General features: G+C 26.8%; 2 protein-coding genes across 5 annotated transcripts in view; one reads left to right on the top strand and one right to left on the bottom strand.

Annotated features, from left to right (window-relative positions):
* The window catches only part of LOC107444591 (uncharacterized), a 78,720-nt gene extending 68,440 nt beyond the window's left edge, over nt 1–10,280 (bottom strand). For 3 of the 4 annotated variants that reach the window (XM_043040411.3, XM_087164161.1, XM_087164162.1), the window contains exons 1-3: nt 4,322–4,882; nt 2,381–2,513; nt 1,434–1,564 (exon numbers count right to left, since the gene is read on the bottom strand). In XM_043040411.3, coding sequence (XP_042896345.2) covers nt 1,434–1,564; nt 2,381–2,491 — 242 coding nt within the window. In that variant the 5' untranslated portion in view covers nt 2,492–2,513; nt 4,322–4,882. Of the gene's footprint in view, nt 1–1,433; nt 1,565–2,380; nt 2,514–4,321; nt 4,883–9,793 lie in introns of those variants that run through there. The other variant, XM_087164160.1, reaches the window with a different exon arrangement.
* The window catches only part of LOC107444753 (monocarboxylate transporter 12), a 41,215-nt gene continuing 19,898 nt past the window's right edge, over nt 5,123–26,439 (top strand). The window contains exons 1-2 of the mRNA XM_016058976.4: nt 5,123–5,284; nt 5,535–5,636. The gene's annotated coding sequence lies outside the window, so the exon portion shown is untranslated. The remainder of the gene's footprint in view (nt 5,285–5,534; nt 5,637–26,439) is intronic.

Genomic DNA, 26,439 nt, shown 5'->3' with positions numbered 1-26,439 from the left:
AGATTAATAAGCTAACTTTTGCTCACATAACCAGAAAAACTTCCCACAAAAAGAATATTACATACTTTTTTTAGAGATAAAATTAATGTTGTTCATTCTACTTATAAGAAACAAGCTATTCATGTAAATTCCCTACAAGTACAATCAATCCATCCAAAATCTGTCAAGTAATAATTTTTTATTGCACAAAAATACTAGAAAATTGACTTATCTATGACTTTTTTAAACTGTCCCTCTTTTATTATTAGAATATACTGAATTGTAAAGTAGGCTAAAAAAATATACAATGCATATGTATTTTGATTATACATTATAGACATGTACAGTGTATAATAAATATACAATATATACATAAATAAATGATCAAAATTTCTACATTCTACACTGCAGTCAATTTTAAAAAAATTTGATACAATAACAAAAAATTTGTTAAGTCAATAACTAGTTTCATGTCTTCAAAAAACTTAAATTGAAAGAAAAATCTGCTGGTATGCATAGCAATCAATATAGAGTTTTATGAAAATGAAAACACTTTTTTTAAAAAAAATCGGTTATTTTTTTAACAAATTTCATCAAAATTAGGTAGCGGCTAGTTACAAGACACAATAAATTGCTTGTAAAGCATTATAATTTAAATTTTGTGTTTGCAGAAAGTTTTTCACTTTTTTCTAAGACTGGCCATTAGATGAATAAAAAATTTTTATTATATAAGTCAAAGAAAATTTTATCATTCAAAAACTATTAACATATTTTAAAGCACACACATTTAACGCATTCAATGATAGTCAATTGTCATTTAAATGCCCCTTAAATGTCGTTTAAAGACTTGGTTAAGACATTTTAACTGTTCTTGCAAGATACAGTAATCAAATACAACAGATGTCACCCTTTTAAAGCTGTTAGAATTTAAATGAAGCTTTAGAAAATGGTGCAATCTAAAACCATACAAAATTTTTAAAAGCTATTTGAATTAAAAGAAATTTAAAAGTTAATTTTTATCATGTATAAAAATCTAAAATCATTTAGAATATATCTCTTTTTTATTAAAATAAATGCAACATTTCGAATTGATGTTGCGCAGATTATAGAAGATTATGCAGAATTTACACAACAATAAAAACGTGCATATTAACTTAAAATGTATTGATTAAACTCAAAAGTTAAGAAAGGAACTATTCATTAAAATTTGACTTATAATTATTGTTGATTAAAAAAAAACAGCATTGTTATAAATTACAAAGTCTAAAATGTTTGGATGTGATACAGTTTCCAAATATGGTAAAAGTTTTCACATGCAAAATTAGACTTCTACAATAAGGCAGTTAATGCTACTATTATAATATAATGATAAACTTCAATATTTTGGAAAGCAGCGTATAAACTACTAAAACAAAATGTTTGATTATTTTTTGTTCTATAAAAAAAATTAGAACCTTAATGAAAGTCGATAAAACTCGTGTGGAATGGATGTCATAATGCCAGCACCATCACCAGTGTTGTTATCCCCAGCTCGAGCCCCTCTGTGCTCCAGGCGCTTAGATATGGTTTCAGCATCTTGAATTAGCTGAAATAACAAAAATTTAGCTGAATTAAAGTTAACAAAAATTAAGGAAGGATAAGATTTTCTTCACACAATCTCGTTCACATCAAGAAAGGATTAATTCAAAACTATTTATTATGTTATAATTCAAACATTCTTGTACAAGAGTTTGTTTATTTTTTTTCCTTGAAAAATAATTAGTATATTAACAATTTTTCTTTGATCATCATTTTGCCTCTCCTTTTTTGATGTTAAAATTTTGCCGTGAGCATTTAATAAGTTATTAAGCTATTAAATACTCATGTCATTATGAAGCTATATTAAGCTATTTAATATGCTCTTTGACATGCATATACATTTTTGTAATGAATTTTAATTTTATAATAACATTTTGTTTCAATTAATGTTTGTTTAAAATTAGATCATGTATTTCTAAAATTAAACTTTATCAAACTTCTAGAAAAATAACATACTTTTATTTATGACATATTCATTTATATTTCAAAAGAAAAATTTAGACAAGAAATAGTTAAACATTTATAATTAAAACTAAAATTGTTGTAAAACTGACATAACTTAAATTTGACATATAGCGAGATCAAAGGATGAAAAGTCTAAGAACTCCTACATTAGACAATTATAACAGTTACATTAAACTATTGCATCATTGCACAACAAAATTGGAAACTTAAAATAATAGAACCTTATCAACCTGAGTTTTAAAAAATAAATTACATCAAAAATTTTTCAATATAAAAACTTAATATGAAAGAATTTGTTTTTTTTAAATTGTAACCCATACTTAATTTGAAAAGAATAACCATTAATTAAGGAAATTACTTTGTGTGAAGCTATCCCATTGATATTTACAACAAAACCAACACCACAAGCTTCTTTTTCAAACTGGGGATCATATAGACCTTGCTTTGGTGGTAATCCTTGTAACCCCATAAATGCAAATCATCAGATAAATCTAAAAATAAAGTATTAAATGTAGTTATTAAAAAAAAAATTAACACGCAGTGTAATAAAAAAAAGTTTTCGTTAAAAAAAATGCAACTATGTATATTAATAATCTTGCTGAAGGAAAAAATGAATACATAACTTCATTCAATAAAATCATGGCTTCACGATATAATTCATAGTTCAATTCAATAAGTTTCATTCATTGAATATTCACAGAATGAAATATGAAATGCTTTTTATGAACTTGAAATTCAACCTGAAATAACCAAAATTTCAGATACAACATAGTTCTGAAAACTGAAATAGAATGTAAAGGAACCACAAAACATTTCAGATCATGTCAACTCGAAGGTTTTGCCAAAGATGATACAGCCAACACTTACAAATTTTCTTTAAAAAACAGCTATAAAGCCTTAATGCAAATGATTTTAACAGATGAAAATACAAGAGCAATACAGAAAAGAATGACTTCTTTTAGTTCTTTTAGGTCAACTAAAAGAAGTCATCAAGTAATTGTGTCTGCAAAAAAAATTAAATTTGGATTTTAATTTTCTCCAAAACTAAAATAAATCTGCGGCACTTATTGTCATGCCCAATAGTTCTTCTACTGTGGTTGTTATTAGAAAAGAAAAAAAAAACATAAAACTATTTTTAAATTAAAATTTAGCAAATCATAAGAGTTTTGATAAGTTGTCTAATATCAGATAAGATATAATTACTTTCATAATGATAAACTTATTTATTTTTAATTTAAAAAAAAGCTTCTATTTCAAGCTTAAAGAAATATAAATATTAAAGCTTGAAGAGACAATGAGACAACCTATTCATTTCACAAAAGTTGTAGGTTGTTGATTTTTAAGCGACCATACAAAAATATTTAAACATTTATTTGATAGCAACTCATACAATATAATTACTATTAGAAAAATATAATTTTAATAAAGTAATATTTTAATAATTCATTTTATTAAGTTAATTAAAGAATTTTGATTAGTTTGGTACAAGCGAAAAGTCACCAAAAAAATGTTGACCTCCTCCAACTTTTTTTAAAGAAATTTTTTATCTTATTCGTTTCTTTAGGCACTGAACAAGAGGAGATTTTTCTATCGTGATCTGAGGCAGAATAATCGCCAAGTCTTGGCAACTTCTGGACAATGGTGCACAAGAAACTAAAAAAAAAAAATCACAGAAACGGACCAACTAGAAAGGTATAACTCATAACCACCCGGCAAACATCTACATGCTTTTTTTGTTTTGTTTTTTCAATTTGTAAGTTTGAAATCCATTAGGCAGCTTGGCGATTGTAGTTGGTGTGACAGATCACGATACGAAATATCTCCCAGAACAAAATTGATGTTCACAAAAAATTAAATAAAATAGAAAATTTTAAGAAATAGTTGAATTGTCTTGTATATGGCCAACCGATATACATCAAGTGTATAAAAATATAAATATTTAAGGCAGGAATAGGCAGCAAAATAACCTGTCCATACTCTAAAAGTGACTTGTGAAGTTTATTTAATTTGACTTATCTCTTAAGTGCAGTATTTAAAAGTATTCTAGTTCAATTTTTATCATTGAAAGATTCAAAGGAACTGTTACATACGGCCTAATAATATTATAATTTATAATAAATTATTTATCAAAATAAAATTATATTAATTAATGCAAATTTTTTATTTAATCTACAATTTTAAATTTAATAAAAACTACGAAAAAATAAACTGTGGAGTTTTAATGTGAAAAACGAGTCACAAATTTTGAAGTACCTAGAATACAAACTTTGAAGTACCTAGAATAATAAAACGCACTTACTCTTCTTTCTAACTTTTACCAAATGGTAAGTTACTTTGAAGAAAGTTATCATATCTTTGAATAAAATAATTAGATTACGAATGTCTACACGGAATAGTTGCATCATTCATTCAGAAAGGTACTTAAATGATAAGTTTATCTATGATACTTAAAAAAGATCGGAATCTTCATAGATATCATTTCTACTCAAAAGATAATTTGCAAGATATTACAGCAATATCTCAAAATAGTATCAATAGCTGTTTTACGAAACTATTGAAAAAAAGGTCACTATTAAAAAATAAACTTATAGAAAAGTTCAGTTTTTATTAATGATTAATATAATCAACATAATCAAGACGAAAGCCAAAACAATCTTGAAGGCAAGAAACAAAAGTAGTAAATTGCAGTTATTTTTCGTCGAAACAAATAATCAATAAAAATATTTTGCTGCAGAGGTTTAAATTGAATGGCTTTAGAAATTTGTGAGCGTTAAATTTGTATCATTCATTTGAAAAAGTAAAATTTCATTCAAAATATATTTTTAAATCGACCGGTTTAGAAGATAAACATGCTAGAAATAGTATCGGTATCGAAATATTTACAATCAAACTTATCGATGAATTATTTCGATAATCAAATTTATCGATATTATTTTTCATTTCAAAATTCTTAAAATTTTTGAATTAGTTTTAATTATAAATAGTTATAATAGCAATTTGTTTTTATTGTAATAGCAAAAACTCAGTTTAAGATCGAAATTCGCATCTGCTTCATTGCATAAAAAATAAAAGTCATAAATATGGCAACAACTAAAATTATTCTTTCTACTTCTTGTTTTATTAAAAGTTGAACTTGTCATTTTCATTTATTCTTTCTTTAGTCAGTATTTAATACTCTCTTGAGTTCGTCCAACACTTTTTAACTTCTCTCAAAGAATAACTTAATTTCCAGCCATCCAAAAAGTTTTGTTTTTCCTACAAGGTTTGTATTCTTTCCGAATCTTTCTTTTATTATTGTGATCTTCGTTTGTTTTTATGTTGTCCTTTGGCAATCTATTGTGACCTTTTTTTAGAATTGGCACGCTTTATGTCAAAAGTGTTGTCATTTTGTCAAATACGGCGCGTACTGAATGTTTAGTTATTACGCAAGTTTATAAGTCTTAATGATTTTAAAATGAATTATGTGTTGATCCGCATAGTTTGTTCATGATGCAATTTTTTATTGCTTTCAGAGTATCCAGTGGCAAAAAGAAGGGACATTTTAAGAATTTTGTGGGTAGACTTTGTGTAAATTTATTGGAGTGCTTGTTGAGTTGTTAATTTGAAAATTCCAGGTAAATTATAATTTAATTGTTTTGCATTTATGCATTAGAATTTACATAGTGGATATAATTTTTTTTCTTCTTTCAAATCTTTCTTTGCTTAATAAGATCATAAACTTTTAAAAAACTTATCTAATAATATAAAAATACATTTAGCATTAAATACTTTTTTTCTCTCTTATGTTGAAATTAATAAGGCTTTTATTAAACTTTCAAGTTATTCATATCTTCTATTATTTGTTTGTTCCATGCATTTTAATTTCTAGTATATAATTCTTTTGTTGTAAAATTTAGAATAAACAACTTGTATAATGAGACCTTAGTTTTTAAATTGCATATGTATTTTTTACTAGTAAATTGTAATTATATAATAGCGTATTGGCTAGATTGAAATTAATTAAAAGTGTTATATTTTAAATTGTGATGTGTTTTATATAAATTAAAGTTACCTCTTTTTGTATAAAATTATCTTTTCAATATTCCAAAATTTCACTGAAGGAACTTTTCATATTTACTTTATATCAACAGTTTATTACAATAGAAGTATAAGCAATTATGCATAGAAATATTAAAAGTTAAAATAATTTAGTAAATTAATGCAAACTGATGTTTAAATTGCCTAAGTGTAAACTACTGTGTTTGAAAGAGGCTTAAGACAAAATTTGGGTTGAGGACTATACTTTTTGTGTTTGAAGGATTCATATTATAAAATCTGTCCTGGGGCCTTGCTTTTAAGGATTTGTCCTATGAATATTGTTACCTAAAAAGAAAGAAAAAATTGCCTTTGTGGACATTTTGATGATTTCATATTTTTAATCTTCATGCCATTAACCCTTTTAGCTAATGTTCCATTATTAGCATTTCATAGTAGTACAATACAGTTATTCCTAAGATATTTGCTAGACTAAATTGAAAAATTAACACAGCAAACAGTTTAAAGCTTATTGAAATGTGATGAAACACTTATTAGATCAAATGATAGCCTATTATTTCCTCTTCTCTCAGATCATAAACTTATTGGAATTGTGCATGCTTTACAATCCAGTGCTTGCACTTACACTATATTTAAATTTAAAAAGTTGACTGAATTATTCAATCTATTTCATTTAGTTATTTCCAGGATTAAAACACTGACATTTTATTTTATTCTCTCTTTGTGCGACATCTCTAGTAAGACTGCAATGTTTTATTTGTATTTTTTTTTCACATAGTGGCTCATAAAAGTGCAAAGCCCCACAAGGGTCTGAACTGATAGAATATGCCCCAAACATACTATGTTCATGGGTATCAGATTTATTAAACTGTTAAATTAAATTCTTTATAAATCTTTAAGCAGTAGATTTTAAAATCAGTTATCATTTTCAAGCTGTTTGCATATTAAATAAGCATTTTATCCCAAAAAATTTGTTTTGTTTTTTCCTTTTCTTGTTTTTTTTCTTTCTTTTTTATTGTAGTAAAGGTTAAAACACTAAATTTAAATTTTCTTTGTCAGTAAAAAGAATCCCTTTTAAATTTCAAGAGTAACTAAATTAGAGAGATAACATTTTGGAAAAGAATCTCATCCAAGCATATGGACAGACTTAGACAAAATAAATATAAAATCTTTCTGCAAGCACAAAATCACACAAAAAAAGCAATTTATTGACTCTTGTAACTAGTTTCAACCTTTTTGTCCTTACCTAATTTTGACAAAATGCTGATATTTTTTTTAAAGTGTTTAATTTTTATTAAAAATTATTCCATATATAAATCAGTTTCTATTTCTTTAATTTCAAGAGTTTTTTGAAGGCATAAAACTAGTTATTAATTTACTTTGTATTACTTTTTACTTGGCTTTCTTTGTATCTCTAAAATCTATGTCATTCAGAAACTTTTCAATGCAAATATCTCATGAATATATATATATATATATATATTATGGGTTATACTAAAAAATTAAATGAACGATATTCACGTGTTCATGTATATTATGCATACATGCATATGGAGTGGTCAAATTTGTGATTTGTAATTTCTGCTGACAATGAGAGGAAGAAGAAAAACACATAAATAATGTTTAGGTCTTTGTATTGAGAAAGAAACCACAAAATTATTTTTTCCTCAAGTAAGAGTAACATGCATTTTTCTGGGTTATAGGGAATTCTGCATTTCACGTGTATATTGTTGTGCATAAAATTTAGCATCAACTCTATTTAGTCTTACACATGGGTGAGAAAAAACAGTGGGCTAAATTCTATTCTACAATAAATCTTTTTTCAATTTGTTTTATGAATTGGTAAAAAAAAAATCTTTTTTTTAAAAAAAATTTATGTTTTTGGCCAATAATAGTTTAAAAAAATTATTACTTGTTAAAGCAAAAATTATTTTTCGTAATTATTGCAAAATAATGAAAAAATTGGAATGATAGAACATATTCTAATGTTTGGTCTGAATCTGCTTGAGTTTTTTCCCCTAATCTTTAGAAATGCTTAGAGAATCAAAATAAAATGCTGAAATTGAGATTGTTTTTTTTTTTTTTTTTTTTTTTTTTTTTTAAATTATAGTGCTAGGACTAAAAATTTATTATGATGAGGTGAAATAAGTAGAGATATGAAAAGCTTCGAGAAAAAAAATGGTAGTTTATTATTCAGCAAATGGGGTGCAAAAAAATATGATGTAGATTTTATTTTTCTTTTGTTTGATGTAAAAAAGAAAAATTTAGAAAAATATATTTAAAAAAGAAAGATCAAGCAAGTTGTTAATATATTGGCTATTTTCATGGAAAGGTGTCTTTCGCAATTATTTAGTAATAAATTTTTTAAACTTCTGTTGACCAACGCTAAACTGTGTTAACTACTCAAAATGTAAGTTCATCATGAAATTTTTTTTGAGTGGCACCTATGCTTACTGGAAAGCAGATATAAAATATGGATTCCTGAAACATTACTTTTGTTTGGCAATTTTGTTTGTATTTTAACACCAAAACTAAATGCATGATATGACAAATAATTAGTTTTATTAGTTTTCTTTGTTCATAAACAGATTTTAAAGTCAGAAATATAAAATTTATTCACCTATCATTTATTTTATATAATCAGTGCTTACCAGTTAGAATTTCTATTCAGGGTGGAGAGGACATCCTCTCTTTCCAAGTGAGGCACTCATAATTGGGTTGACTGGTTATATTTTTTAATTGATAATTTTTGGTCTAAATGTGTTTATTTATTACGTGTCTTCCATATTTGCTAATTAAATAACTAGTATGAATATGAATAACTAGTATGAATAATCAAATATTTAAAAGAAATATGGAAGAGAAATCCCTTATGTATCTCTAATAAATACAATTTTGATTAAAGGTTTTTACAAAATATGAAAATAAGATTTTTTGTGTTTTGAAGAAGAGGGCTGTAGTAAATTTTGTCCTGAAACTCCTGATGATTTTTGTTTAAACCCCATAAATTTTCTTTAAAATATTTAATTGGAGCATTTTGTTAGCATTAGTTTTATTTTTTTTTTTTTTTTTCTATTTTGTTAGAATTTATTTTAAAATGAACTTATGCATTACATGATATGATTAAAAAAAACAAAATTTATTTTCCCTGATATATATTTATACATTTTTTTTAATACATTTATATATAAATTTTTTCTAGCATATAAAAAAGAAGAAAATTTTAAAAAGTATCAGTTTTTTCATTTTTGAAGGAATTCTAACGTTTAAGAGTATTTAATTTTCTGTAAATATATTACCAAGTTTACTGATGAAAAAATTTTAGCACTTAGAAAGCTAACGTTTATATAAAAATTCTTATGTGTGCTGTCAACGTGTCTAAATATGCATGTGGCCCTTCGTTCTCAACCTGCTGTGTGGCCCTTCACTCAAAAAGGTTGTGCATTATAGGTTAGAATTCCCTTGGTGTCAGGCTAATCATGGAAGGTTTTCATGGTTTTCCTCTCAATGTTACACAAATGCAAGTTTGTTCCAAGAAAAAGTCCTCCACAAAAGCCAGTTTTCCCAAGGCATGATCCTGTAGTTCTCTTTTCTTCTGGGTTGGGTTCAAAATTAATGTCTATAGAGTTGGATATAGATAATTGTAAAATCAGAATTGAGTTAGGTGTTCAACTCTTGATATAAAACAAAATGTGTCTCCAGTGAGTAACGTTAGCTTAAGGAACAGAGTGCTCACCTCTTAATAAAGTGATCCATGTTCAAATCCCAATGGCTAGTTTGCTCCAATTCTTAATCCCTGTGTTCTCTTGACTTCAGAATTACAAGGCTGAAGAATCTATCATTGATAGTCTTAAACCAATAAATTGGGCGGCTGCTCTACCAATGTTATAACATAAAATCTCTCTCTAGTATGTTATTTCTAAAGTTTTGTTAAATTCATAAAGACAAGTTAAAATTTCACATTTTGGACATCATATTTATTAAAATAAAAAGCGGTTTATAAAATTTCTAAAGATACCAAAAATCGCATAACTCAGGTGTTTCCTTTTTGTGTTATTTTCCAAGTCATACAGTTTTATGAAAATTATTGCGTATTAAAATTTTAAAACTTTACTAAAAATTTATTATTCGGATACCTTTTTTTCTTTATGTTACAACAAAATAAAAGCAACCATGATTTAACGAATTTTGTATTCTTTCTTCGCAATAATTTTAGCTAAAACACCATTAAATACTGCGCACGTTGCGCAGCTTTTATTTATTTTTTCACTTCAAGCATATAACATTTTCTCTCTAATTTTTTAAATGCACAAATTGCTCTAATTTTAATTGAGACAGTTTAAAAGTGTTTTTTTTTTTTTTTTTTTATGTAATTCACGTTTCTTTTAACTATGATTTAAAACTGAATCCATTCCACAATTAGGTCTTCAATAGAATATTGTTGCTTAAATCTTTTCTTTGTTTTAAAATTCCTTTCCCGAATGGTGTTCTTCCGAACTTTAGGTTTCCGTCCTGTAATAAAGTTTCAAGAACTTTTTTTTTCTAATCAAGTAATGAGTTTTGAAATTTCTAATTATTTTTAGATCAAATCAATAATCCATTTATTTAGTACGTATTTACCTTTATGAAATTAAAGTAAAATACCAATAAAAAAGAAATGGTAATTTTTTTTAAAAAAGTATGTATCGTCAGATACTAAATAAATTATGAAAAGAACTAAAAAATGTATTAGTATTTCTCAGCTAATTTTTTTTTTAAATCGATATGATATAACTAACTTCGTTAAATAAAGGAATACGTTTCCCTAATAACAGTTTTCAACATATTTCCATTTTCAAACGTTTCAACAATTTTAGTTTTCTTTTCAATGGATTCATAGTTCACTGAGAACTGCGAATTCAACTAGTGGATGTAAGTTAAGAATCTTACTAGTAAAATAAAGAGAGAGAAAATCCATTTTTCTGATTAAATATATTCAAAATAAAGAGTCGCATTGCTTAATACTGTCACAATTGTTATTATATACTTATAAATGCGGGGTTCCGTGGAAAGAAGGCCTATTATTTAGGATTCCCCGACTGGAAAAATATGGGACCACTATTTTAATTTAACTTAAATTTTTGTTAAAAGCGAAAAGAAGCAGTGAAGAAGCAGTTTCATCTGTAACGCACATCATAAGTGTAGGAAAACGAGGTAGCGAAAAAATTATCCCCCCCCCCCCAAAAAAAACAGCTTTAAGTGTTAATTATGGTTAAATTTATTTATTCACTGTTGATCTGTAATTAATCACCTTGAAAAGTATGAGTGTTAAAAATGTTCAATCATGTGAGTTAGATGTTATAAAGAAATAAAATAAAAGCGGATAAAAAATAGATCCCAAACTTTTGAAGTCCCAAGATCCCAAAATTTTCGTTTTGTGCCTAGAAATTATTTTAAAACTACAGTAAATTGATGATAACTGTTTATTATTGAAACGAAAACATTTCCTTGGAAATTTTTACTACTGAATTAACCCTGTCTGTTTACTCTTTTTGAATATTAATTTCTTTTTAATGATGATGCTTATAGCTTCCTACACGCACGTGCGTTGATTTTAGAAAATATTTCAATTGGGTATAATATATAAAAAAAAAAACACAACTACTTCCACTTAGTAGGAATAACATTTACCATGACGCAATGCTAAACGAATGGAATTTAGTTGTTGTTGTTCGATATTTTACATGCTCATATTTGCAATTTATATTTGAAATTTACATGCTTTTCTTTATAATGCAATAAAATCTGGCGAGCAGCTATTTAAACGATCAAACACTTCGTTTTTTTATTTGTGGCTTGAAGTTAGGCTCGCAGAAAATGCCGTTCATGGGTTAAATTTAGTAGGAATAACACAACCTGTGACGTAGGCTATAGTATACCCAATTATCAGTTGAATATCAAATTGTCTCTTAAAATTATCGTTTGAGTTAGTTTCCTAAGAATCAGTAGCGTATCTAGATTTAGATGCAGCCTTATCTTAGACTTTTAGACTTAATATAAAAAGTTTAAAGCTATAATATGAAACAAAACAAAAAAACTATTGTGAAGAAATATTTGGAAATTTATAATCATTAATTTTATTTTAATTTAAGAAAATGAAAATAGCAATTGCGATGAAAAAGTAGAATTAAGGGTGGTGAATTTAATTTTTTAAAAAAAATTTCATAAAAGGAAAAATTTACTCACTATCTCATAGTATAACCCTTCTTTTCTAAGTTTAGTTAAGGGTTATTATTATTTATAAAGTAAACTAAAAAGTATTTCATGAATAAAAAGTATTTTTAGTGCGCCCTCCCTTAAACCGCGTGTGTCCACGAACCTTGTTGCGGGATTGTTATTTATGCTACTGCTTAGAATAATTTCTACCTTTTTTTTTTCTGAAAAAAATGAGGTTGTAATTTACTTGAAGTATATAAATTCTATAATTATTTTCCTAGAAACATTCTATAATTATTTTCCTAGAAATTATTGTTCGTTGATCGTAGACTTTTTTTCAAAAAATAATTTAATCAGAAATAAATTACCAAATTTGTACGAAACTAAATAAATCTTCTGATTTGGCAGGCTATAAGTAACAGTAAAAAGATCGATAAGTAACAGTAAAAAGATCGATAAGTAACAGTAAGAAGAACCTAAGTTATATTGTGAATGACCAGTAAAGCCAGTATAAATACTTAATACTCCATTAGCTACCCCGACTCTTAAAAGAATCGAATTCTCGCTCTTCTAACATAAAACTCAAAAAGTGACTGAACAATTAAAAATCGGAATTCTATGGTATAATCAAACGTTACCTCAGATAATCTCTTTTAGTTTGCAATCGACATAACGATATGAAAACAAATTCATTTACATTTTTTTATTTACAAATGATATTGATTAATCATAAATTATTTAGAAACTAATGATCTCAGTTGAAATTTACTGCTTAGAAAATGGATCTGGAAGCGATTCATTTAAATTAAATGTAGTGTTATTTATCTAACTTTAAAAATTATACTACTAGTATGTTCATATATAAATTGAAAACTGACTTGATATTTCGCGTAGAAAATATTACTGTATTTTTTTTCCTATGCTATAACATTAGGGGAAAACGGTCTAAAACAAAATTATATAATATATTGATCACGTCTGGTGTGGCTATCAAAATAATTTTAGTTTTATCTATTTATTTAAAAGCACTTATCTTAAATAACTTTTAAACAACATCTGTCGCATGTAAAAAGATCTCAAGCTCCACAAAAAAAAATCTACTGATAGTTGCTCTCTGGAAACTGAAAGTAGATATGACAACACTTTTCAAACATTAAAAGAAGAGAAAAAAATAATAAATTAATAACAATAAATAAATGGGAAAATGTTGTAAGAAAAGAAATATTTAAGCTTTAAAAATATTTTATCTTTAAACAAATCACTAGACTTGGCCTTAAACCATAAAAGCTTTCGTTATCTTTGCTACCACTCTAAAAAGAAATTATTTAAATGATTCAATCCAAGCTTAATCACACTTTCGCTTGTTTATTTTTTAATGAAACCTAATGTTCAGACACTTTATAGCAAAAATAATTTCGTATTTAAAAAAAAAATATTTAAATGTTAGTCTTAAATCTGGATGTAAGGACTATTCGACCGTTTAGCCGAATAATCAATTGGCCGAATGTTTGCCTAAATATTTAGCAAAATAATTTTTGACGTAGTTTTTTTAAATTTTTTTATTAGATTTAATAAAGATTAGTCTAAAGTCTTATTTTTTACTTAGCTTTATAAGAAATAGTTGTCACACTTTTTTGTCCCATTTTTTGCTGTTTTTATTACAGGGCAGCATTTGAACGGAACGTTTCTAATAAACTTAATTCTTTTGTTGTCATTTTTTTCCTGTACGGTAAGATTGATAATCGGCAACATAAAAAGCTGTGATTTTCAACGTTTAAGTTATATTTTAAGAACTAAAACCAATTTTTTTCTGCTTCTATCTTTTATTTATTTTATTAACCTTTCTTTTTATCAGCGTTTTTATTATAACAGCATTTTTAATGAACTATGTTATTCTTTTATTGTAATTTTTTTTAAAAGTACGACAATGTAAAAAAAGTCGAATTTAGATTTTTACCGTTAAATTTGTACTTTAATAATTAAGAACGTTTTTTCTATCAAGATTTTTGAACAAACAAGTAAATAAAAAACATTAGTTTTTATTGTGACGTAACAATTAAGGGTGTTTCTATATTATATTATTCTTTTTATTCACCTTTTCTTGAAAATACGATAATGGAAAACAGATGTTCAGCTTTAACTTTTTCTTTCAAAAATTAATATATGTGTTTATTTTTTCTGTTTCGCTTTTGTATAAAATCTTTTTGATGGGCATTTTTATGTTAGGGCGACATTTTTAAAAGCGTTTCTCATAGACTAAATCACTTTACGTTTAATGTATACTTTTTCTCCTTGAAAATATTATTTTTAGAGCAGTGTTGCTTCAGGGGATAGAGCGCTTGACTCAATATGAGGTGACCGGGTTCGAATCCCAACGATAAGTGGTCAGTACGAATTCCGCACCCGGCTTGCATCGACCACAGTGCTGATGTAAATTATTCTCATTGGTAGACGGATCATGAATTAGAGTCCCCTTGCCGTCAGACTGACAGTAAGAGGTTTTCCACTCCATGTATCGCAAATGTGGATTAATTCCATTAAAAAGTCCTCCACGAAGACAAATTTCTCTTAATACCTAATCCAGGAGTTCCCTTGTCTTCTGGGTTGTGTTCAAAATTACAAGGCTGCGGAGTTGAACATTGGTAGTCGTAAACTCATAATTGGGTCGGCTGTTTAACGCGGTTATAAAATAAAATCATTATTTTCAACATTAAAGTTTTGTTTAAAGAACTAAGAAGATTTTGAAGAGTAAAAGAAATAATTAACTGTTTAAGAGCTAAGAGGACTGACAATTAATAATCTACCTTGAGATTCAAACTTATAACGAAATTAATAACAGCGATTGATAAAAGCTATTTTTTGATACTTGTGTTTGTGATTCTTCCCTTTTTAATATTAATCTATAATTTGTTAATTGTTTTATCTTAAATTATTAATTTTAATTTAGTTTATGTTTTCATTTATTTAGCATTAAAAAAAAATTCCGACACATTTGATCCCCGAATTCAAATCGGCCATTTTTTATCTTCCCGGTAAACTGTTAGGTAAAGTTAAGATTTATTGTGTTTGCGAAATCATTTCACTCATACTGCACTACAGCCTGCTCTGAGCCTTGTTGGCCTGGCCGAGCATTATTGTTCCAGACTTTCTTATTTTTGGCTAACAACTTCCAATTTTTCACCTTCAAAGTGGTTAGGTCTTTTTAGATCTTCTTGGTCTCGGGTTCAAAGATTTCCAATTTAGTTTTCTTGGATTTCCATTATCTTTGTATTTGCGACCTAACATATTAAACTCTCTTCGAAGACGAGTCGAAAATGTTAACAGTGACTATGGAAAAAAATATACTCTATTTTACATAACCTTCCTGTTGATAAAGAATTTTGCTCCGTTTTCAAAATTATATGACGATATTTTTCAATTTTCGCCCTTGTTTATACATTAAAAGAATTTACGATCACATAAAGTTATTATTTCCTTAAACATTCACATTATTTTCTATGTTTTTCAGCATTCATATAGCATTACGTTAAATTAAGCTCGAGAAAAGAAAAAAAACTAAGGACGAAATGTGGACGCATAAAAATATGGATTCGTTTGGAATGCAAAATTACTTTTCCGTTTTGAGCATAATACTCTAAGCACGTAGATAGTTAAGGTCATGTTCCTCGTCTGGTAGTTTTATTTAAATAAGCTTTAGGAATTATTCAAACTAGATGGCAAATTTCAGCTGAGGTATTAACTTCTTATAACTTTTCATTTTACATAGACAGGTGCGTTAACTTTTTATTAAGTACGCAAAATTATTTTAAATGTGTAGAAACTAATCTATTGTTGCAATCAAATAGTTTACTTTTCTCTAAATTTTTTTTCAACTATTTAATGTAAATGCTTTATTGATATTTAATTAAATTTTTGTAACCTGTTGGTAAAGCTGTTCTTTTTTTTCTTTCCTCTCTCTCTTCAACGGAGACATTTTATTTTAAGAATGCCAATTTTGCTTGCTATTTTATTTTTTTTTTCTAAATTATTTTCTCATTCTTAAAGAAGATGCTATTGAGGCTTTGTTTTCTTCTCAAAATTTAATTAGTTTTCTCTGCTGATACCGACGTTTGGTTGCCAAGACGAAAGACGTTAGAAACAGAATACTACTTGGGCAATGCAATTCGTTTAAAAGCAATAAACAATACTGAAATGTTATATTTATTTCTTCTGTAACCAAAAGAAAATAAATAAAGCGGGTTATTGTTTTTCGTATATTCCACGATCTACGTCTATTTCAGATTTCATTGGATGTGTCTAATCGTATCTTTATAAAAAATTTCCTTTTCTATACTCATGTCAGGAGTCCTTTGCGAAATTTAGGTCTATTAACCGAAAACAATTCTTTCACATTATATATTACCTCAAAAACGGACTCCTTCATAAAATTCTTCTTAGTCTAGGTGATTTTTAGGTCTATTAACCGAAAACAATTCTTTCACATTATATATTACCTCAAAAACGGACCCTTCATAAAATTCTTCTTGGACCCTTCATAAAATTCTTCTTAGTCTAGTTGATTTTTAGGTCTATTAACCGATAACAATTCTTTCACTATATTACCTCAAAAACGGACCCTTCATAAAATTCTTCTTAGTCTAGGTGATTTTTAGGTCTATTAACCGAAAACAATTCTTTCACATTATATATTACTTCATAAAATTATTCTTAGTCTAGGTGATTTTTAGGTCTATTAACCGAAAACAATTCTTTCACATTATATATTACCTCAAAAACGGACCCTTCATAAAATTCTTCTTACTCTAGGTGATTTTTAGGTCTATTAACCGAAAACAATTCTTTCACATTATATATTACCTCAAAAAAAAATATATAAAATTCTTCTTAGTCTTGGTGATTTTTGAATTTATATCTCTAACTGATATTAATTTAGTGTTGAAACTATTTATATTTGCAAATATTGAATATATATTCTTTGCGTTTTGCTATTATTATTTTAGTGTTTCATTTTTTTATTATTATTATTTACAATTTAAAACAACTTATTGGAAAATGTTGTGGTTTTTCTCAAAACTGAGACTTATGTCAGAAAGTCTGTACAGATCGTTGTACATGATTTCTTTTGGAAATGTTTATATTATTTCGTAATTCTTTCGTTGTGTACAATGTATCTATTGATTGATTTATCCTTTTAGCTTAAAACTTAGTATTCTTATTGCTATTAATGAATTTACTATTTAATAGTTCAACGACAAAAAGGTCAGTTTTAATAAATAAATATTATCTTATGTGCTTTTTTTATTTTTATAAATATTTTATTGCAAACAAGACTCAATGTTGCTAGTTATGAAAACTACAATTTATCAGCAGCTATTATATTATAATTTATTTTAATTTTTAAACTTCGGTAAGTACTACTTTCTGCTTATGCGAAAACTGAATCATCATTGTTCCACTATTCCCAAGAAATCTCGCTGTCATTTCAATTTTGAAGCAAATTATGAATGAAGTTGCTTAGAATCATAGCTCTATATTTTATGGCTTCCATCATTTTTCAGACTAAGCTTTTGTCACAGCAATAATGGCTGTAGGAAGTTGCTTTTTTTTTCCTACTAATCACTGTATACAACTGTATTGATTCCCAAATGTGACCTTTCGTCTCCTTAAGTTTGTTTATATCGCCGAATGGAAGCATTAATCAATACCTGATTCATAATTAATATTTCCGTCTCTATTGTTTGGACACAGTTTTTATTCTAGAGACTTTTCAGAATTATTTTGTTTTTAACTGTACTATTCCTGTTGTAATACTTAAATATTTCTGATTAGTTCTGTTCACGTTACTACCTGAGGCATGAAAGAACTTCTACTTTTTAAAAAGTAAGGTTTCATTCTTGATAGACTTTAAAAAGTTATAATTGTTTATGTATGTCACAAAAATTTCTTTCGCAAGTGAAGTGATTATGTTTAAACATGTGATTTAAAACAGATTTCATTGGATATATGTGAGCAACGTAACGCATCTGTCGAAACTTATTAGCTTCTGAGTCACATGATTTATCTACTAAGACGTCACTCGCAAGTATCCAATTATATTCTTTTTTTATAAAAACGTGATTTTAGTTAAATTTTATATTTATTTTTAGTTATTAGTTAGAGACAAAGTCAAATTATGTATCGAGTTATATAACAAGTTTAGCAATCCCTAGCAGCACGGAAATGGTGTCCGTATATCTAATGGCAATGGCATGTAATGGTGTTTGGATACCTAAGAGCTAATTTACAATCCAGCTGCCTTTAACGACTCGTTCTCTTACTTTGGAGATTTTTCTCTTGGTTGTAATTGGTCACAATTATAATACTAATTTTTATTTCTTTTAAAATTTGTTACCTCAGCTAAGAAATTCAAGAATCAAATTTATTTATTTATTTATTTGAGTAAATGTCAAACAGGAGGAGGATCGTTAGGTTAAACGCCTCTGGAAGAAAATCTGCAGTGGAGGAAAAGCAAGCTTGATTTTTAAAACACTCTGAATAAACTATTTTACATTCCTTTTTATGAAATGTAAGTAGAAATTAATTTGAGGTTAAAAAAAGATAATTATTAATACAAAATATTCTTACTTTCTTTCCGAATCTAAAATTTATTTATTAAATTTGTTTCACAATTGTATTTTCTCCGCAAATTATTTCGCTTACGTTGAATGCTAAACATAAATAGAAATTCTTAATAAAAAAGAATGGTTTTAGTTGTAAAGTTTTGGTTTTTAGTCTACGATTGCATGCCGTATTTAGCTGTATGCCTGGTGCTGTAGCTCACTGCAATCTCCTCTCTGCTTGCCACTGCCTTACGCGGTTCAGGTATTGATCAAAATTTCGCTATCATTGTCTTTATTATTAATATTTTTAAAAAATGGTATACTTTACCCTATTTTGTGTTTAAAATATTATCCTATAGCTCATATGATGACACAGCATTGTTTCTAATATAAATATCAAAAATTATGCTATTTATTGTCATTTAATTAATCGAAAATTATTTGTATGAAATTAATGAGGAGTCTTTTCCACGTGTTCTATATAACACGTCTGGTTGACTTGTGTTACGCCCCATCATGTTAGAAATGAACTAAAACTTATTTCGAAATGCTGAAAATCGTTTTTGGAGCATATTTTTAGCATTAAAAATATTTATTAAAGTAAAATTCTATACTAATTTACATTTTACATAATTTTATTGTTTTATATATCAGGTTGAATTACCACTAATTTTGAAATAATTTAATTTTCTTTTGTTCTTTTAGAAAAAAAAATTTACTAATCATTAAATAATTTTTTCGAATGTTTAATCTTTTTATAATAAGATATGTATTCTGAAAAATTCTAATTTTTAAAATCAGCTGTTATTTTTAGTTCGGATTAGATTCTAGCAGTGGAAAGGAATGCAGTATATATTTACTCATCTTATAATTAAAGTGAAAAAATAAAGGAAACAGATGTTTATTGCTTTTTTATATACAAGTATAAAAAATATTGTTTAACTCGGTATTAGATAAATATTTGTTCATTTTAAATACTCTGAACTTTATTGTGAGCACTTCTGAACTTTAAAATAGGCTTTTTCATTTTTTGTTACCTTATAATGTGTGACATAATGCATAATTTTTATTTAGATATGAAATTAAATTATGCAAAATAAAAATAAAAAAACATCTTTGCTACCACTTAATGCTTCGTTCATCATGCATTATTTATTTCCTTTTTTTTGTTGTACATCTTGAAGATTTTTTTTCTAAATTATTTGTTTTCATAATCAGTTGATTAATATAAATTAATGAAAATAATCTCTTTCTATTGAATAAACGTAAGCGCAGCCGCTGTTTTTGGGTGTTCCAGCTTTGTTTTTTGTTTTATTTCGTAAAGACTATAAAACTTAAAATTACGAGGTAGTGTGGAAAATGGTACAGAGAGTACGATAAAATAGAAAGAAAAAGTATTCAGTTATAAGTTCCGAAATTATTAACTGTTAAACTTTTAGTAAAACTATGTTCGCTGAGCTTTTTGGCCAGAAAAATACTGTTGCCTAGTTGAAATTTGACTGCTGAAAGAACCATTTTCATTTACAAATGTTTTTTACAGATTCCAATTTGTTCGGAAATTAATAAACTTTAAGTAGTTTTCTTTTCGCGACTTTTTTTTGTGTTGCCCATTTATTAATAACTATTTATACCATTGCTGCAGAAAGTTTCATTTCTTGCTCGAGATCTTTATGTTATAAGCTCTCGTTTGACTTTATGTCAAAATCAACGAATAATCAAATATAAAAAAAAATCAAAAATAGAGATGAAAAGAAGAGAGAAAATATTAGATTTGATGTTTCTAGACATTAATCTTAACATTTTTATCGAATTTCTTAAAAAAATAATAATAAAAAGACACGAGAGTTATAGCCTTTTTTTTTAATTTGTGCTGCTATAATATAAGATAACAACATTCGGTAACTAGCTCGCGAATTATTAACTGTTAAATTTAAAATTAAAATAAATACATAAATTTTTTAAAAAAACATTCGGCAAACCGCTCTACAGGACGCAGGTGTTCAACTACTGAGTTGAAATTTGACTTGCTGATGGAATCATTTGTGTTTATGAACTTAACAGGAGCTCTTTATGCTAATTTTTCTTCTTTACGTTACATTTATTTTGCCGATCGGAAACTATAAAAGAGATATAATTATAACTATCTATAAACTTGAAATTACGAAGGTGTGTTTAAAAAAATGTACAAGGAGCTCAATAAAATTAAAATAAAATTTACGATTCGATTATTAATTAGGAAACTATTAACTGTTAAAATTATAGTAAAAAAAGAAGGGATAAAAATGATTATAGCAGATACTGCCCGCTGAAGTACAACTACAGAGTTGAAATTTGGCATGCTAATAAGATAGTTTTTTTTGCTTCCACCAAATTACAATTTATTCGAAAGTTATTGTGATTATAAATATTTTTTTGCGTTTTCTTTTTCTCTTTGAGCAATAATTATTGATCCTTTGTTGCAGAAAAATTTATCTCTTTCGCGATTATGAGTTCGCGCTTGACATAGAAAAGAAAAGGATGAATTAAAAATAAGAAAGATCAGATGCTGCCAGATATATATATTAACATTTATATCGAAATTCTTGGAAATTGTTTCCAATCTAAACTGTTATATGATATAAGGTTATCGTTATATATTGTTAACAAGTAAAATTACTTTTTATTATATCCCACATTCTATTCTAAGTTGAATTTTTATCCAATGTCAGTCTATTATATTTAAAATCCTGTTCATTTCATTACAGTTAACATATTAACAAAATATCCTTTCATAAAATTATAATAATTATATATTTTATAAATAAGTTAAAAGCTCTACATATGAGGAGAGAGAAAAACTAAAATGAATCAGTATTTTATTCTTATAAATGTCAATTCAAAATTTAAACTAAAACTCATTTAATCATTTATAACTTGAAACTTTATTTTGTGGCTCATCGATTTGGCTTTGTTTTGTTACCTAGAAATCTCTCGAATTTTGTCTACGAAAACGAGGTAATTCAATGGTCTGAGTTCTATATATATATCACTTACTTACTAAATTATCCTCTACGTGCCTTTGGGCACTTAAGGCCTCCAGCATATAACCCCAACCGTGTATATGAAACTTCACCCAAACGAAAGTTGACCCAATAAATAATTAATGATGTGCACCTGTGGGCACGGGAGATTTCCTGGGGTCCGTTTGGAGGGAAGGGTATAGAGGGATTTTATACAGGGGACAGAATCCTTTTTTGGGGAAAACCTGAAAGCGAAAATAGATTTTCCTTTTACTATCGCTTAACCATATATTCAATCGACAACATTTTTTCTGGCCATTTTAAATAATGTCGGAAATAAGCTACTTAAAATCTTCAAGAGGGGGCTATTTGATACTGTATAAAAATTATTTGTGTACTTTGCACAGTAAATATAAAAATGAAACTAGTTATTGGAAATGTAAACAGAAAAATTGCACAGCGAAACTCACTACAATAAATGGCTTTTTGAAAAATGCTATAGAGACACATAACCATGCTCCGGATTTCCATAAAATTCGCAGGAAAACGTTTTACAACAAATTGAAAAGCAGGTGTGAGACGGAGTTCTCTGAGGCTATTCCAAGAATATACAGATAAGAAATTTATTTTTAAAAATGTTATATAGTATGATTTCTTTTTAATTTTTCAATCGAGAATTTAATTTCTAGATAAGTCAGTTTATATATATATATTATTATTATTCAAGTATTAATTTCTCTACTAGAATCTCATAATTTTGATTTAACCTATATTTGAATAAATTATAGAAACAAACTGAAGATTTGAAGAAAAAAAAAATCCCTTATTTGACTAAGGCAATAATCAAGAGACAGTGTTTTTAAACTAAAGTAACATGTTGAAAATTGTTAATTTAAGAATAAAATTTTTTTTACACCAATTAAATGATAGTTTTTACAAGTAAATTTAAAAATAGAATTTGTTAATTTATGAAAGTCATTAAAAAAAAACTCTCTGGAATTTAATTACAAATTTTCCAAAAGTTTATTCAACATAAAATTGATTTATTCAGAAAGTTTTGGAATTATTCCCAGCCTTGTATAGAAAACTTTTTTTTAAAAAGTAGTAAAGCCATGAATAATTTACGGTACTGCAATTTGTTTATTTCATTGTAACGTTATTTGTAAAACTTTCTCTTTTAAATGTAAGGACATAATAATTTATATACCTATTATCAGTCATGGAAATTTTTTTCCATATGAAAAAATTAGCCTTCAAGCAAATATTAAAAGAAAAAAAGTGAAAATAAAAAACCTAAAATTGAAAATCAAAATAAAATAAATTTCTTTAATTAAAACAGTTAACGTAAGATAATCACACCTGGAAATAACTCATAGATAATATGTTAGAGATATTTTAAATAGATATCTTTAATACAGATTTTATTTTCTCCCAGCTTATCGTAAAAATATTAATTAAATATAATTTCAGAAATAAATCAAAGAATATTTAATTCTGATTTTTTGTTTTTTTTTACAAGTTTCAAATTTTTAAAAATTATTATTTGCTTTTGAAAAAGCAGTAAAAAATTACACAAAATTTAAAAAAATTGATGAAGTTTTAATATTTGGAGTTGTTATTACAAAGAAAAAAAAATGGTTGTTTCAAAGTGCATTTTTAAATATAGGGTACTTATTTTTTAAAAAATTATTACTCCTTAATTTTGATAACTAGCGTAAAATGTCTCAAAGTTTCATAGTGCATTATTTTTACATTTTGATAGATTTAAAGAAACTGTGTAGGATTGACTAGCATTTTAACTTTAAAATAAAAAAATTAATTACTGTTAATTCATTATTAGATAATATATTTTTTTTTAAAATCAATTTTATTACATTAAAAATAAAATTAATATATATAGTCATTCAAAATACATCAATGTTAAAATAAAAAAAAAGAATAAAATAGCAAAAAAAATTATGTGAAGTTTAACTAAGCAATTTAAAAAACAAAAAATCCACTTTAACTAAGAAAATTGGAAATATAAATTCATATAATTTAGGCAATTTTATATTGCTTAATACCTTTTATTTCATCTTGCATTGTTCTTTTTTTCTTTGGTATTTAAGATATTATACATAATGATTAAAAATAGACTTAGTAGTAACTTTTTTTCTTTCCTCCAAGCCCTGAGCATGTACCTAGGTTATGAAAACCCTTAACCATATAGCCCAGGACTTGGCCGCTGGTCCAGCTCCACTCCAGCCTAAATAACATAAACTTAGTAGTAACTACAGAGAATCATGTCGAGCAGGCATAAGCAGTGCCATTTGTTATATTATGTTGGTGCGAAGGTCAGTAACATATATTAACAAACAGCTGATAAGAGATTTACTATGTAAATACAGTATTTAACCTTTTACATATTTCTATAGACTTAATCAAGCTTTATAAACCTTATCTTATGTTGAATATATTAACTATCAGCAAAAAGTTGGAATTCTCATAAGTCATTAATAGTTGATAAAAGCATACTTCTTTTATTTTGGTTATTATAATAAAAACGACAGTATAATTATTATAATAAAAGAGACAGTATAACACTCCAAACAGTTTGATCTCTGATCTGAGAACAGTATGATCATTTAAATATTAGTAAAGCAAATCAAAAAGATTATGTACCACTGAATGGCAACATCAATGTATTCGATGCATGTGCACTTTTACTGCATGCCATCACAAGTAAATTAGATTCGCACAGGCACAAAATGTCTTTCTCACATTCAATTTCTAAACATCAGCAAGGCAAGCGTTTTTGCACATAGTGTAAATGTTTCCCTTGAAACTACTTGTAAAGGGCTATTCTCTAACTGGATGCAAAAATAAATCGAATATGCGAATTCAAAAGCAACTTGATTAAAGAGCTTTATGCGGATAAATATATTTAACTTATCGGACTTTCATTGGAATCGTTAAATTCGTATACGCGCTTTTTTCGCTTCCAGAGAGAACGGTCCCTGAGACAAACTGCGAACTGCACAAATTGCATGAATGTCAATGCTCTTTTAACTTCTCATCCCTAATCAAAATCTAAACACCCAAGAGAATGGTCTCTGGCACACTTTCGAGTGTTAGCGATTCTTTTTATTGTGAGAATGAACCCCCATACTCACAACTTTCAAATTCCATTTGTAACCACATATATGCTAGCTTGAGCTGTTCCCACAGTAGCGTAGCTGAATTTTTAGGACAATTTCATGAAACTTCATTCGTTTGCCCTATACGCTCCTCGCAGTTCCTTTTTAGAAGTAATAACACTGTATGGTATCGCTTTAAATCTGACCTGTCTATAGATAGTTAGCAACGTTGTATCTTGTCGAAAAATTAACACATTGTTAAATATGTTAATGGATTCCAAGATATTTCTCTTTCTTTTTATTCTAAATAAAGAATTTTGAGATGAAATTTTTGATCATCTTAAATAATCTTGTATTCATAAACTTTAAAAACCCAGTTTGGGAACTACTAGTTAAATTGCCTGCATAATGGATATAGTGAACTCCCGGTTTCAGAGAACCGAATTTCGGTCCCTTGAAGGTTCACTATAGCGGGGTTTGACTATATATATATATATATATATATATATATATATATATATATATATATATATATATATATATATATATATATATATATATATGTAGGAGTTCGTGCAGCGTAAGATGAAATAATGACGATAATTTAACAATCAAACTTCACATTTAATAGAAATAAAAGGAAATAACAGTGACATGATTGGTGAGAGCTGCCTTCTCGGACTCTGACCCATGATCAGTCTACCACTGAGGATATTTCACGTCAGTATTGTGGTTCGTGCAAGCCGGATGCGGAATTCGTATCGACCAGCCATCGCCGGGATTCGAACTCGCTTCACCTCATTAGAAGGCGAGCGCTCGATCCCCTGAGCCGACGGCTGATATGTATATTTTAATCATATCTAGGGAACTAATTAATAATCAGTTTTTTATTATTGCAGTATAATTTAATTAGATTTTAAAAATGTCTCTTCGAGTGGCACAGTTAGTTGCGTAAATTTAAATTAATTATTTTTCATAATAAATATTTAGAAAAAAAGGAGTTTAAAGAGCGAAGTCTTGAGGATAAAACAATCTGAGGATATCTACAAACTATTTTTTTTATTATTTTTCTTAAAATTATTTAGTTGCAATAGTTAATTATCCACCTTTCTTAAAGTTTTTTTGTTCTAATATTTATTATGAGTTTACTTTTAGTATTATTCTATGATTTTTTCAGTTATTATTTGTTAAGTAATATGTTATTTATTATTTAATATATTATTTAATATATTATTTATTATATATTTATAAATTACTTGTTAACATGTTAATCATAACGAGTAACTTGATTTGAAATGCAATCATACGAACCTAATGAAAAAACTCAACCTAATGAACAGAAAATGTGTGATTCAACAAGAATTGAAAGATAGGTATTTTTATTTGTTGACGAAACTTTTAACAATTTAAATAGGAAAACTGTTCTTATCACTATATATTAAGTTTTTCCCCCAACATATCTTGAAACTTGAA

The sequence above is a fragment of the Parasteatoda tepidariorum genome, chromosome 5 (genome assembly GCF_982258835.1).
Source record: "Parasteatoda tepidariorum strain Cologne lab strain chromosome 5, Ptep-v5.0, whole genome shotgun sequence".
Lineage (NCBI taxonomy): Eukaryota > Metazoa > Arthropoda > Arachnida > Araneae > Theridiidae > Parasteatoda > Parasteatoda tepidariorum.
Note: the sequence above shows the minus strand (reverse complement) of the source record. Positions and strands in the feature narration are given on the sequence as shown.